Genomic DNA, 13,994 nt, shown 5'->3' with positions numbered 1-13,994 from the left:
GTGGCTTTGGACATCGTCCCGCCAAGATTTAGTATCCAACATTCTCCCGAATTTGACCGAGTCAGGGCGCGGAAGATGGTCTTGTGCAGAAGGGCGTCTACACGCTTCCAGCCTAGGCGAAGTTGAGCGATCGGAAGCACCGGCGCAAGGTTGCAGCGAAGCTTAAACGCCTCCTGACACCCTGCACGGAGGTGAAACGGAATCAAGTTCATCTCGTAGGCTGTGAGCGGTATGTCGAAAGCTGCATGGATCGCCTCGAAGACATCGCAAACGCGAATGCCTTCCTTACGCTCCACATTGATATCCCACTCGAATGGATCGCGCTGAAATTTGATGGTCATCTTGATTATTTTCTGGTCTGCAGCTTGCATGCCGAGATCGACTTCAGACAGGGGCGTCCGTTGGATCCCGTGTGAGGAATCCTGCCTGTACTCGATGTCGTGGATTGGAAAAGCGACGTCGAAGTGAAGGGATAGGTTAGGTCGAGCTGGATGGCACGAAACCAGCTGCCAGTGAAGCCACGGCCCCGCGTGCCTCATGAATGCCTCAGCCTGGTCACCGTATGAATGGATCATATCGCTTTCGTATGTATGACGAAGATAGGGGAGAAAAACTGCAAATTTAGACTGGAATTAAAATGATATCCTAGACCGCATGAACCAGAAAGAGGACACACGTGAGGTACTAGGGGACTGCTGGTCTCGTACTTTACTCTTGCGTCGCCCGCGTTTCACGGAGATAGAGAGCGGCGGGTGTCCGAGCCCTGGAGGGGAGTCGTCAAAAATCAGCACTATGACAAATTTGTGCCCTTACTGGGCCCGGGTGGTGGGGTGACCTCTTCTTCAGAATCATACTCAGGTATCGGGAACCTGGGGATGAACAGTTGGAAATTGTCGGGCGCCACTTTCGTGTTGGAGCTGGATGATGAACTCTGGTCTGTCCTGGGGGGAGCCTGACGTTGTCTTTTGACATTTCCCTTATCCTGTGACTCGCCTTTAGTGGATATAGGTCCAATCGGGGGCCGCTGTGGGCCCATAGTAGTCTGGAGAATACTAAATGATCAGCGTCAGACTGGTTCCATGCCAGTAGAACCGCGGTGTGATTACGCATTTGGCAATTACCATTCGGGATATACCGATCCAAAATTTCAGCTGTTGCTCTTCGACGTCCTCGACAAGGAGCTCAGCACAAGCCACGATGGCGACGCACGCACTCTTCGAGTCGGCATCTGGATACGCCATCTTCGATGTCAAGCTCCATGAAAACATCGGCTCGCGCGTAAAGGCAGTCCAGGACTCCATCAACGACCTCTCAAAATTCGGCAAAATGGTCACCCTCGTCAGTTTCTCGCCATTCAAAAATGCAGCGGACGCTCTCGAGAACATAAACGATATCTCAGAAGGTACGTATTACTAAACCTATTACTCGTGGTCACAGAAGTATCAATGATCACCAGGCATCCTCAGCGACCACCTCAAATCCCTACTTGAGCTTAACCTCTCGAAGCCTAAAAAAGGCTCCAAGATAGTCCTCGCAGTCTCAGAGGTCGGACTCGCAAATTCCATCTTTGAAAATCTCTCTATAAAATGCGACGCCTCAGAAACCTCTCAGGAAGTCCTTCGCGGCATCCGTTTCCATGCCCCAAAGCTTCTCAAAGGCCTCGACGCTACAGACCTCATCAAAGCCCAGCTCGGTCTCGGCCACTCCTACTCCCGCGCTAAATTGAAGTTCAACGTCAACCGTGTCGACAACATGATCATACAAGCCATCGCCCTCCTCGACCAGCTCGACAAGGACGTTAACCTGTTCGCCATGCGCATAAGAGAGTGGTACGGCTATCACTTCCCCGAACTCGTCAAGCTCGTCCCAGACAACTACCAATACGCCCGCATCGCACAGTTCATAGGCGACAAGGACACTTTGGCAGAGGAAAAATTGCCTGAGCTCACTACTCTCCTGGCGGATGACTCCACCCTCGCCCAAAACATCCTCGACGCCGCCCGCGGCTCCATGGGCTCATCTATATCCGAAATCGACATGCTCAACATCTCCGCATTCGCAACCCGCGTCGTCTCCATCGCCGACTACCGCAAATCGCTCGTTACCTACCTAAGCGAAAAAATGAACCTTGTCGCTCCTTCCCTCACGGCGTTGTTGGGAGAGCGGATAGGTGCACGATTGATCAGCCATGCGGGTAGCTTGACGAACCTGAGCAAGTACCCTGCTAGTACCGTGCAGATCCTCGGTGCGGAGAAGGCATTGTTCCGGGCTTTAAAAACCAAGGGCAACACCCCCAAGGTAATGTACTCTATTACAAGCGCCAATCAAGCTAATTTTGTTTTGAATCACAGTACGGTCTACTATACCACTCCTCCTTCATTGGCCGTGCAGACCCAAAGCACAAAGGCCGGATATCCCGGTTCCTGGCCAACAAGTGTTCAATCGCCTCCCGGATAGACTGTTACTCAGGTAATTCCGCCCCATCTCCACATACTCACCCCTTACTAAAATTACTCAGATAACCCATCCGCAAAATTCGGTGAAGCCCTCCGCACACAAGTCGAAGAGCGCCTCAACTTTTTCGAGACCGGCGCCCCACCGACCAAGAACGTCGATGCCATCCGCAAAGTCCTCGACAGTCTCGCATTGGACTTGGAGGATGACGAGGACGAGGACATGGATGATAAGCCAGACGCTGAGATGGATGATGCAGAGCCTATATTGCCCTTGATTGAAGTCACGCCTAAGAAAGACAAGAAAAAGAAGAGGTCGAGAGATGATATGGATGTGGATGGAGCGGACGAAGAGCCCGCGGAGAAAAAGGTGAAGACGTCGAAGGAGGAAAAGAAGGCTTTGAAGAAGGCTGCCAAGGCAGCGCGTAAAGCCGAGGCTGCTGCTGCTGCTGCTACTGTACGCTTGAGTATGTTAAATACTCGCGATCTTGGCTAATTTCTTCTTCAGGATGGCACCTCTCAGAAGAAAGAAAAGAAAAAAGACAAGAAAGACAAGGAGAAAAAGAAGAGCAAGGCATGATATGATATCTGTGGTATACCTTTTCGTCCATTTGTTGTCTTTTTTGTATTTCTGCTTTCATGACCGTCTGCCCTGATGAACGCATAATTTTTGCGACATCAACGTCCCGTTTGTCCTTGAAACCTGGTGCGCTACTAATTACCTGCCAAATGTGCTCATTGACCACAGCACAACATGATGTGAGGGATGTTTCCTGATTCAATATTCGATATATTGCAAAACGAGTGTAGTAAGTACATTGACCAGCAGCATGATTTTGACCTGTCCTTTCCCAAAAGTTAAGAGATTCAAATCAGATTAGAATCGATTCCTCTGTTGCTCTCACAAGACGAACTGCGCATAGCAATGACTTATTTCCCATTGATACTAATAAGCGGGCTGGCTGGAATAATGAGGCTGGGTGATGAACGAGACAAGCATGCCTTTCGCATCACCACTGGGTTGAATACCGATGAATAGAAGTGATACTGTGGACGTGATGTCCACGCGATCTGCTCCATAGTCGAGCGACAATTGATCATTCCATATATATTGTACATGCAGGAAACCAGGCACTGTAACCTAATACAACTTACACACGTCCAGGGAGGCAACTTTTAGTGTTACAAGTGTACAACATTCCAAAAGAGTTCTTTAGCACTGTCGAACAAGCTGAAACATGCTTCAAGAGAATATAAGAACATTGTAGCTTTCTGCGATGAACTCGGAGCCATCCAATGGAATAGTAGCTGCAAGTGAGGACGATTAGAACCGTGTCTGAGGAGCACTGAGCGCCTACTAACCATGGCCATTGAATTTGACTTTGCCACACTGAATACCTTCGTCTGTAGCCGCTTGGGCGATGAAGAAGGGATCTCCGTCCGCCCCATGTCCTCCACTAGATGATCAGAAATGATGTTAGGAAAGAGAAGACAACTCCTTTGCGAGGTAGACCCACAGCACAGCAATAGTGTCGCCCAGTTTCTGGTGAGAAAGCCGGCCGTCAACTAGAAGCCAGCGAACGGATTCCCGATCTCCCACGAGAAGTTCAAATTCGCCATTGACCTGATGAGGTAGTTGGGACAAAACGCAGGTCGAGATGCTGGAGCGAACATACAATGATCTCTTTGCCATCATAGCTGATGTACACAAACTCTGAAGACGCTTTGCCTGGATCTTATTTGACGGGATGGTAAATGCTTCGGTCAATATGCCAGCGTTGGAACTTACGAAGACCACCCTGCGTAGTTGTTCATATAAGAAAAACAGCTAGAACCAGCAGGATTTTTTAGCTTACCGCATACGGAGCACGTGCAATATAAAGGAGGTCGCCATTTGAATCACGGCCTCCTTCAATGGCTGAAGGTGGTAATATTCCCCGGGTACCGGGAGTCTTGCATATCATGTGTTTATCAGCCCGAGAGTGAGGAGAAGAACAATGCCTCCCACCCAATAGACCGGAGGCCGAATGATAACACCTGGGTCGTCGAAGATAGGTTCTGGTGTATCTTTCTGGAGAGCAGGAACAAATGAGTGAATAGAAAGCGAACAGCTCTGCATCACGTACCGGCTGCGACTTCCAATTGTTCTTGCACTTCGTCTCGAATGCGTTCAAAGCAACGTATTTCGGTTGGAATCCCGCACCCAATTCGTTCTTGATTATGGTGTTGGTGATCATGTATTGCGGGGACGTGAGCTTCTGAGGAGATTTCTCGAGACTCTTGTGGAAGTCGGAGTCCTTGTTGATCTGCTTGCTCTGGAGTCGGGTCTCGTGACCGACAATAGCCTGCATTGCAAGGGAGCTTTCCGAATACGCGTTGTGGGGCTGAGAGGTCCCCCAAGGCTCGGGGTTCTGCTGCCTTGTCGATTGCAAGAAATCGAGGTCCAGGTCAACGAAGGATTCGATCTCCCCCTACGAGCAATAAACAACTAGAAAATCTCCGATCAAAGAATTTCACGCACCGCCATCCAAAAAAGAGAAAGGTCTTGAAGTTCACGGCGCTCGTAACCACCACCTACGTCGGAATGGGCTCCCGGGAACCATATCTGCAACGACATCAGCGCTTAAGCTAGGAGTTACTGCGCATCGAAGCATCCACCTGTTTTAATTTCTGAGTGGGGGGCACGCCACCTGGGGGCGCGGTCCATAAGGTAGGCAGGAATGACTTTCTATTCTCCTGGAGTGAAATTCCATGAAGTGCGAGGTCAATTGTTGCCGGAAGACTTGTATCCTTGATCGCGAGCGCATCGATGGTCTTGTAAACCGACCCAACTGTGTCCCATACACCCACGCACCTTGTCACGTAATTGAGCAAGGGATGAAAGGACATAGTGTATTCTTACTTAATTCTTGGACGCCGGGTGCCAGTTGGGATGGTAGGAGTCTCGCCGTCCACAAGTTGACTCCAAATCAGGAAGAATTGTCCAAGATGTTCTCGTTTCAGTAACCCAATGCGATCCTACAATATTCGTATCATGCGGGAACAATTTGTGAGTCGGAGTTGCTCACAATCAACCCAGACACCTTTCTCGCCGTGTAGGCGCCTCTGAATACCCATTTTGAAGGTTAATGCGAGGTCTCGCGAGAAATGTGGCAAACATCACCTGGAAAAGCTGTCAAATGATAAATCAACATCTGTGAGACCAAATCCATAAAGCAACTGGGTTAACACTCGCCCAAATATACAGATCTCATCCTTATCCTCATAATTCTGAGCGATGAATGCATATGCGTCACGAATTTTGCTTGCTGGAGAGCACAAATATCGATCAGAGTCTCGTCATCCTCCTAGAAGAAACATTTGAACTAACCAACTGCGGTGCCCAATGCCTCTGAATCAAACGATGATTCCGTAAGTTCCACAAACTTCCCAACTTCACACTACTCACGTTCGAACGTCGTCCCCGTCACCTGATCTCCTTTGAAATTGGCCTCCGAACCGACTCCGGATTGATAGAAGACGATCTGCTTCTTCCCCTTGCTACACAGATGTCAGAGAATTTGTTGGAAAGACATCAGCTAATTGCTCACGCAGTCAGAGGTTTGACGGATCGTGCTTGCATGTATTGTATTGTTAGATTGCACCATGAAACAATAGTGAACAAACTTACCAAGGCGGATAACATTCGTTGGGAACTGCTTGTTCCCGCCTCCACGAGCTAGTCCACACTACATGAGTAGAGATTATGGGGATACGATGTGTTTTCTTACGGGCTTCCGACGAGGTTGTCTCTGAAACACGAGCAGCAAATCAGCTACTGACAAGAATGAAGGTGTATATTTGTGCTAACCGGAATTCTCGACGACTTCGTTCACGTTGCCTTTGGTGGACTGAGCGACGGAACCTAAAGCTCGATGCGTTATACGATGTCAAGGAAAATAATACCCCCCTTACTGCGCGACGCCAGGTTACCGTCCATGCCAGTCCCATCACAGAAGACCAGTAACATTTGTGGAGCCATTTCGCTAATGAAGATAAAGCGACTGGAGATGATATGCGTTGAGACGGTGGTTATAGAGTGATTTAGTTTGTCGCAACTGCAGCTGCTCCGTCGATTAAATAAGTTTGGAGGAGTGGTATTGATATGAATCATATACCATTATTTGGACGAAAGATCTACTGACACGATGAGATTCACGTCACACTGAACGTACACAACCTTGGGAACATTCCACCTGCTTGAAACGCTTTGTTTCTCTGCCGAACAGAGTTATTTGGTAGTCTTATCGTCAGAACCGATGATCAACTTGGCATTGTCTTTTTATTACTTAGTCAAAGAACTTACCACGGAATGCGGTCGATCGTGATGATCCCAGGGCCCGAAAAGGTCAACGAGGACGCCACGATCCAAAAGTTGAAAGTGATCGTCGGGCGGAACCACGTTGTATGCAACGATGTGTGCTTCTACAGAACGAAGCGATTTCTGACTCCTAAATTGTCATACTATGGTCACATCTGTCTTGGAAGCTTGGAAGCTAAGGTTCAACATTCAGTCGGTGACAAAATATTGTCCTGGAAGCTCATAACACGTGCCCTGGATCGGAACCGAGGCGGCTGAAGAGTTTGGATCTTGGTATGTTGCACAATCATAGTACCAGTACGTATGGCATCTTGATCAGAAATAACTTCTAATAGTTGTGATGGACGTACTTTATGGTATGGTGTGGATCCGAGAGCGACTTAATTATGTAAATAAATATTGGCAGTCAGCCAACGTACTCGGGAGTCGGCATACATACTTACCGGCCGGTACCCAGGCTGGCAGGGAGTCCGGATTCGGTATGAAAGGGATGAGTCAGACTCACACCAGAACTATCTTCTTAGGTATTTCCAAATTTTGCTAGCACCGTGCCAGCTAGTGAGTAGGGCTTTCAGCGGACAGTGAGTCCAACATAACCAGCACGCGTACCACTAGTAGTATATCATGATTTCTTAATTGGGTTTTACTCATGGCTCAAACTGTCTATTGTGCACGGATGCTCTCGCCCAGTCTACGCTCCTCGCACACCACGAGTCTATCGTCTCTTCTGTTTCTGTAATCTGCGAACAGGGCGACGTGACACGTCCGTCTTGCGTGGTGGAAATACACCATGCAAGTGGATGGGAGGGACTGTCTCGCCGCGACAGGAGTCGGCAAAGGGCTCCTGGTTAAGCTTCAGAGGTACGTCCATTGTAGTGGCACGGCATGCAAACAATCACTTTGAGTTCTCGCGTTCATGAAATACCCATGGATGTTTTGACTGACTTACTTGCGTGCAGCATTTACATACGGCGTCAGTAATGATATCAACAGATGTAATACAACCAACATGCATGTTGCATCACTTCAACAGCGCTTGCTGACCTCTTCAAAGTAACAGTGCATATCTACCCAAGCCCGTTGGCGTATCGTTCAAAAATCCTTTTCAGGAATTCCAGAAACAGGCGCTCGGTAGAACCAGTGCGTGTTACCCGTGATATCGTCATTAAGATAATGACGCTGTGAGCAGCCAGCGACAGGTCATGACATTCAATGCTATGGCGGAGGCGCAAGGAACAAAATTCAACTTACATTCTCAATCGTGGCCTGCGCCATTCCCTTATGTCCTCCGCTGCCGTGAGAGATGGAGAAATCGATCGGGGATCCGTCATTGATGATGAAAAACCTAGCCGACGAATCAGTGGTACCGCACCATAGGGACTATCATGGATGTACGCGTACCTGAGAGTCCGCCTGGCTGCATAATTATGACTCCACTTCACACGGGTGTTCGAGGCTATGGTGCCGAATGGGTACAGATGTTTTGGATCGGGACCGACAGTCGCATTTGGTGTGAGCAAATTAAACTCAGCCCCTGAGGAAGAACCGTTCTGAGCTGGACGAACTCAACAACGCAGAATCACATACAATTGCTCTCGATCTCGAAAACAACGGCCGTTTTGTGGTGTTTGGGGTGCGCGAGAATGTATGTGAACGCAGCTTCCAGCTGGTCCGCAAAGTATTTCAGCAGCATATCGGTAGAACGCCTCATCAAAACCCATATCTCCTCCGTCTGGAGGTTCAGAACTGTGGAGCGCGGTGTATTCGTCACGCTCTTCAACCAGGACTCGTAAGTAGCATAGCACGAGGGGTTTGCGGCTACAGCGAGCGCATACTTGGGGTCGCCGCCAGAGACAGAGACCAGCTTTTGCATATACTCCAAGAAGGTCTTGTACTGCGGTTCGTTGGGCAGGGAGTGGTCGTACTTTCCACCGTATGGTATGCCATCGAACGCAGCCACGACATCACCTCCAAATTTCTCGTTCACAGCATCAGTCTTATTAGAAGCCCACACGTTCTGCAGACTATTAGCTACAACTTAATTCTCAAGAAGGCGGCTCGTACTTACCATCTGGAAGCGCGCTCCGTAGTTTCCACCAATGATCACATGTGACCCGTATCCCTGAAAAAAGACCTTGTATTGTTTCAGGATATCTGGATCAGTGCCACTGAAAGGAATGGGCAAGTCGGCGACGCCCTCCAGGAGAGCTCTCTCGTCTAAAAGATCCCCATAGTTCTTGAGATATGCGCCATACATAATCTTGGTAAAACTGTAAAACGCGTACTGATTTTCCTTGGTCAGTGACCTCGCTGAGCAAGAGGGGCTGGACTGGACTGCGAGGTAACGCATGCTGAGACTAGTGTCCTTCCTGAAATCGGTGGTCGCATCAGTGCCCGTGGAGTAGTGGCGGAAACCGCCTTGAGGGCTAAGTACATCGGTTGTGATAGACACGGCCGTGGGCACATCATATACTTGCCCGTCTAAAGACGCGAGTGGAAGTGAGGTTGGCAGTATTATGCAGACACTGTGAGGAAATACACACCGGTCTCAAACGTACCGAGGACTGTGTCGGGTTTGTAGTCGATGATTCGGCGAATTTTCAGGACGGCGTGAGTTGCCTGAAGGTGCTCGTGAGTCGAAAACGGAATCGTTTATGGACGTATCTCACAGTGGTAATGTCCATTGTAGTTGTAGTGGACAGGTCAAAGGTGTAACCGAGCCAGCTATTGACGGGAAGTTTAGAATTCGGCATGACCAGTTTGAAGGGCAAGTCAACTGCAGTACTATTGATGGTAGGGGCAATGGGTGATATGATTCAGGCGAGTTGATCAAAGTCAAATGATATATGGTTCACAATACTTGCGCTAGTACTGGTTAGGACATATTCTCAGAATGTAGACGGCCCGAGTCGTTCCTTTGAGACGGTTATCCTGGACATTGGGTTCGATCGAGTATACATTCTGCTGTCCCGAACAAGTCCTCGGCGATCATTCCTCGCTTTCGCTTCCGACTGATCAATCGGTTGATCAAGAACTTCTTTCGAACTGGCGTCTGATTTTGGTTTTGAGTGGCTGGGTATGGTTCGGGTACTACATAGGCGATTAGTATATGGTTCGTTTGCGCGTGGACGAGAGCGCTGTTTGATGGACGAGCGTGTAGCAGGCTGAATCTCGATGCAGCTACTAGTAGAAGCCTAGAGCTGACCCACTGGCAGGCAGAGCTACAATGATGCGCCTGCCACCACCGTAACCCGCGGGCCTTGTTGGTAACGACCGTGTCCCTGACTCCACTTTAGTGGAAGAGGGTTCTATCATAGGCAACAACTTGATGAACACTTTCTCTGCAAACGGACCTGTGGGTGTGGGAAACACTTAGTCAGGGGATGTGGGAAAGTATTGCGCTAGCCCTATTCAAATTTCACTGTCAATTGAACATGTGAGCATGATTCGTTCGTTTCGTTGCATGAATATTGGCCTAAATTCATTGATGGAGTCGACTCCCACTTTGAATCAACTCGCAGAGCAGGCCAGTGATTGAGTGTCTGGCCGGGTCGACACAACTTTTCCGTCACATCGCTCCAATCAAACCCCACACAAAACTTCCACGTCAAGGACCCAAGCAGCTCCTGCACTCCTCGGTTTGTAGGTCAATACATAGTCGTCAGTCATCGACGTGGTAGCTTGACATGCTACCAAGGTAACATCTTTTCAGTACTTGCCTCTTGCTCCCCGAGTCCTTGCTGGTCAGTCGCACTGGACAGCGCCTCACTGCTGGTTATGCATGAGGAGCAAATGTTAAAGACGCATAATTTACAGGCTTTCATGCGTCCATTGACCCTGTTTTATGCAGGAATAAATGGTCCAGATCATCAACTCCTGCATGCAAAACACGGACAACGTGAATCTCCAGACCACCGTGACACATGCTCGCTCACCTAGAAGGGGGTCACTCTGTCTAGCACTTTGCTAGGTAGCCAAGGTCCTTTGACTCTTTTAAACGCACGAGATGGCATGCGTTACTCAAGTGAGTCTCATTGGAAAGGTCCCTTGCGCACACCGAATCCTGACATGCCGTCGTGACACCATGTCGAGGGTTTGTGCTACGATGTTTGATCGGTGCAGAAATCCCACGTTTGGATCTCATGCGCTCCTTTCACATCATGACGAGATCCTTGATAGCAGGTCCAAGTCCTACAGCCTTGGTAGACAATGGCTCAAGGTGAGAGGTCCTGGAGCATCACGCATGTTTACAATGCTGTTTTACACGACGAAATTATCAAAGGGATTTGCTGGAGGTTGTACATGCATTTATATAGGAGACGCCGTACGAGAGGTGGATGTGCTCAATGACAATGAGACTAATGGAAATCGATTTTCGAAACGTGCTTAACAACTTAGGTTTTTTTTCCAACTGAGCAGAGACATATGAATACACTTCAAGTTTATATGTGAACAGCGGACTGACACGAACAACCCTAAGATAGGACTCGGGACCATGGAGGACAGAGTTATTGATTTGTGAGACGTACATAATTGTAGTACAGAAGAACACGTTTCGCAAGCTTACAGTCAGGGGAGAAAACCATTACAACGAGTAACGACAACGACAGGGTATGAAGGACCACAATTCACGTTTCGTTGCCTTCTACTGCCGATTCAGCAGATGCGACTGTGGGGACCTGTTCACCTCTCTCTTTGAGGTATTCATCGAGCACGTCATTCCAGGAGCGCGGTTTGTCGGATCTCACGATACCACCATCGCGAGCCTTGCGGGTTACCGGTTTCTGGTAGAACTTTTGGGTGTTCCAGTTGTTATCTTGATGGCGGTTGAGACTCAGGTACGACTAACATCCCGATCACGACTCACCAGTTATTTTATCGGCAACATAATGCTCCTGGAATAAAAAAAAATCGGGTTTCTGAGTAAATGCGAGAGGAGGCATAGAAATGTCCACGTACATTTATGATGACGGTTGCCCGCCCTTTGCCACTCGAGCCACCACTCGACCCATGTGAGACAGAAAAATCGATTGGGGAGCCATCATTGACAACATAGAAACTTTGGACATATTAGTTAGGAAACTTTTAGCTTGGGTTGACAACTTACTAAAGTTTTTGTCTTTGGTATTTGTGACTGTGCTCTTTTCCCCACATGATGCGTGTCATGGACGTGAAATCGGTGTATGCGGGCAAAGCAATGGTGCGATGCTTGGCGATGGTAGCACTAGGCGACAGCAAACTGAACTCGGCCCCTGACATCAAAGATCAGCAGGGTTGTGGCTATCCTGGAAACAACCTTACAGTCACTCTCAATATCGAGTATGACCTCAGTCTCGTAGAGCTGGGGGTGCGTGGTGATGTAGTTATATGCGTTGTGGACCATGTTGGAGAACTTCCTCAGTGGTTCCGTACTCGCATCCTTCATCAAAATCCAAAGCTCAACAGTGGTGAAAGATGACAGGGCTGAATCTTCATCGATAGTGCCAAGCCATTTCTTGTATTGTTCATAGTCAGTGGCTTTGTCCGCGACAGCCCTGTTCAGTTGGGGGTTGCCCCCGACGATGGAGACCGTCTCCTGCATAAATTCGGAGAACGTCTTGTATTGTGTCTCGTTCTTCACCGAGGCATCGAATTGCCCACCAAACGTGATACCCTCGTACTTGGCAGTGATATTGGTGGAGAACTTCTCGTTGACGCTTTGCTCGGTGTTCGAAGCCCAAACGCTCTGAAAAGTCCTGCTATTAGGCTAGGGATTGTTACAGAACACATTTAAACAACACGCACCAACTGAAACATGGCTCCGTAGCTGTAATAAATCATGTCAATGATTCTGATCATCACGAACTCGTGCACATACCTAGCCTTCACGATGACGTGTGAGCCGAACGAGGCAAAGAAATCCTTCCATTCCTGGACAATTTCCTGATTCCCCCCGTTGAACGCAGGCATTGAATCCAGCCGCTCCTGGAGCTTAGCCCCATTAAGTAGATCAGCATACTCTATCATTTCAGCCATATATGTATCGGCGGTGAGGTTGTAGAACGCCCATTGATCCTGGTGCTTGAAGGTCTTTTCGAGGGAATAGGATGCAGAAGCACCCGCGCTTACGGCGAGATAGCGAGCTGACATGGACGCATCTACCGCGAATTGACTGTATGCTTCGGTGCCCGATTTGAAGGAGATAAAGTTCTTGGTGGTTCTACCGTAGTCACTGAGTACAATGCACGCGTCCGCCGTATATTCAACCCCGCCTGTAGGCAGCGTTGACGCAAGCTCAGAAGCGACTGACATGCACTTACCATGCTCGACGACGTGCGTCTGCGGTTCCTTCTGCTTGAGAATTCGGCGGCCCTTAAGAACTGCGTTCATGACCTGTCAGAAGTGTGACAGACTCAGATATCGTGAAAGCAACAATGGACGGTCAGAAATCACCGATTGCATGTCTACAGGGGAAGCAGTTGTCATGTTGAGGCTGTAGCCCAGCCAGTTGCCAGCAGGAAGGGGTTTAGGCATTGATATAAGTGATGATAGATCGTTCGTGGAGGGACGGTTTGAGGATACGTGAATACTTGAAGGAAATTCAATGTGCTGCTTGTTTGTCTTGGTTGAGGTATAAATACATGGACCAACCTTGAAGCGTGACAGGGGTTGTACCCTCACCTGCCAATATGATTCCGAGTCCACCTTACGACTCAAGGGTAAAGGTCTTGCTCTTTCGCTGTTCCCCGAATCTTCCATTCCTTCACACCTGAGTGACATAAGATCTCACCTTTATATAGCTCGGTGCCTAATTTGGTCTCCGGGGGTTATAACCCTCGAATCCATTACTCCGCTACACCAGCAATACCACCAGCGTTACCTCGGTACTTCAGGTGTACATAGCCTGGGGATTAGATCATTTAGATAACAATAGATAACGATAATCTCCCTGATAATGATTAGATTAATAACAACGCGTCCCACGAGTCCCGTGACTTAAATAGATAACAATAATTGATTAGATCAATAACAACGCGTCCCACGAGTCCCGTGACTTATCGTTTGATCAACAACGTCTCCCACGAGTCCCGTGACTTATGTTTTGACAGCCGTGCTGCTCGTCGTCGGACACAACGAGCTCAACCCACCCACCCAGCACTCTAACCTTTTCTGAATGATTGCCTCAAGGCATCGTGCTAGCA

General features: G+C 48.7%; 5 protein-coding genes across 5 annotated transcripts; 1 reads left to right on the top strand and 4 right to left on the bottom strand.

Moving 5' to 3' along the window:
* Positions 1–20: 20 nt before the first annotated feature.
* On the bottom strand, positions 21–470 carry DEU56DRAFT_694326 (uncharacterized protein; the record flags this gene model as incomplete). Its single annotated transcript, XM_041347196.1, has 1 exon — positions 21–470. A coding segment is annotated over one exon (450 nt), but the record flags the coding sequence as incomplete, so codon positions are not given.
* A 689-nt stretch (positions 471–1,159) lies between these two features.
* On the top strand, positions 1,160–3,078 carry DEU56DRAFT_786481 (uncharacterized protein). The gene is made up of 4 exons (XM_041352371.1): positions 1,160–1,402; positions 1,457–2,298; positions 2,352–2,469; positions 2,519–3,078. Exons 1-4 carry the CDS (start codon positions 1,198–1,200, stop codon positions 2,947–2,949), a joined length of 1,596 nt encoding a protein of 531 aa, XP_041211630.1. The 5' UTR covers positions 1,160–1,197; the 3' UTR covers positions 2,950–3,078.
* Positions 3,079–3,534: 456 nt separating this feature from the next.
* DEU56DRAFT_931058 (uncharacterized protein) lies at positions 3,535–6,474 on the bottom strand (the record flags this gene model as incomplete). Its single annotated transcript, XM_041358707.1, has 20 exons — positions 3,535–3,761; positions 3,816–3,910; positions 3,971–4,077; positions 4,130–4,182; positions 4,243–4,252; positions 4,310–4,405; positions 4,462–4,524; positions 4,580–4,924; positions 4,975–5,058; positions 5,112–5,307; positions 5,356–5,471; positions 5,522–5,558; positions 5,617–5,761; positions 5,824–5,844; positions 5,902–5,993; positions 6,044–6,068; positions 6,124–6,171; positions 6,224–6,244; positions 6,304–6,357; positions 6,408–6,474. 20 exons carry the CDS (start codon positions 6,472–6,474, stop codon positions 3,697–3,699), a joined length of 1,740 nt encoding a protein of 579 aa, XP_041211629.1. The 3' UTR covers positions 3,535–3,696.
* Positions 6,475–7,794: 1,320 nt separating this feature from the next.
* Positions 7,795–9,566, bottom strand: DEU56DRAFT_931054 (uncharacterized protein; the record flags this gene model as incomplete). Its single annotated transcript, XM_041358706.1, has 7 exons — positions 7,795–7,992; positions 8,065–8,158; positions 8,215–8,347; positions 8,401–8,830; positions 8,882–9,294; positions 9,357–9,432; positions 9,483–9,566. 7 exons carry the CDS (start codon positions 9,564–9,566, stop codon positions 7,906–7,908), a joined length of 1,317 nt encoding a protein of 438 aa, XP_041211628.1. The 3' UTR covers positions 7,795–7,905.
* A 1,730-nt stretch (positions 9,567–11,296) lies between these two features.
* On the bottom strand, positions 11,297–13,557 carry DEU56DRAFT_786456 (MAC/Perforin domain-containing protein). The gene is made up of 10 exons (XM_041352370.1): positions 13,444–13,557; positions 13,246–13,381; positions 13,113–13,185; positions 12,671–13,064; positions 12,598–12,619; positions 12,115–12,538; positions 11,921–12,065; positions 11,773–11,872; positions 11,681–11,708; positions 11,297–11,629 (listed from the first exon to the last, which is right to left on the bottom strand). Exons 2-10 carry the CDS (start codon positions 13,324–13,326, stop codon positions 11,442–11,444), a joined length of 1,455 nt encoding a protein of 484 aa, XP_041211627.1. The 5' UTR covers positions 13,327–13,381; positions 13,444–13,557; the 3' UTR covers positions 11,297–11,441.
* Between the last annotated feature and the right edge of the window lie 437 nt (positions 13,558–13,994).

The sequence above is a fragment of the Suillus clintonianus genome, assembly GCF_016758775.1.
Source record: "Suillus clintonianus strain FC179 chromosome Unknown DEU56scaffold_15, whole genome shotgun sequence".
Lineage (NCBI taxonomy): Eukaryota > Fungi > Basidiomycota > Agaricomycetes > Boletales > Suillaceae > Suillus > Suillus clintonianus.
The sequence above is the reverse complement of the archived record's forward strand: the minus strand, read 5'-3'. Positions and strand labels throughout refer to the sequence as shown.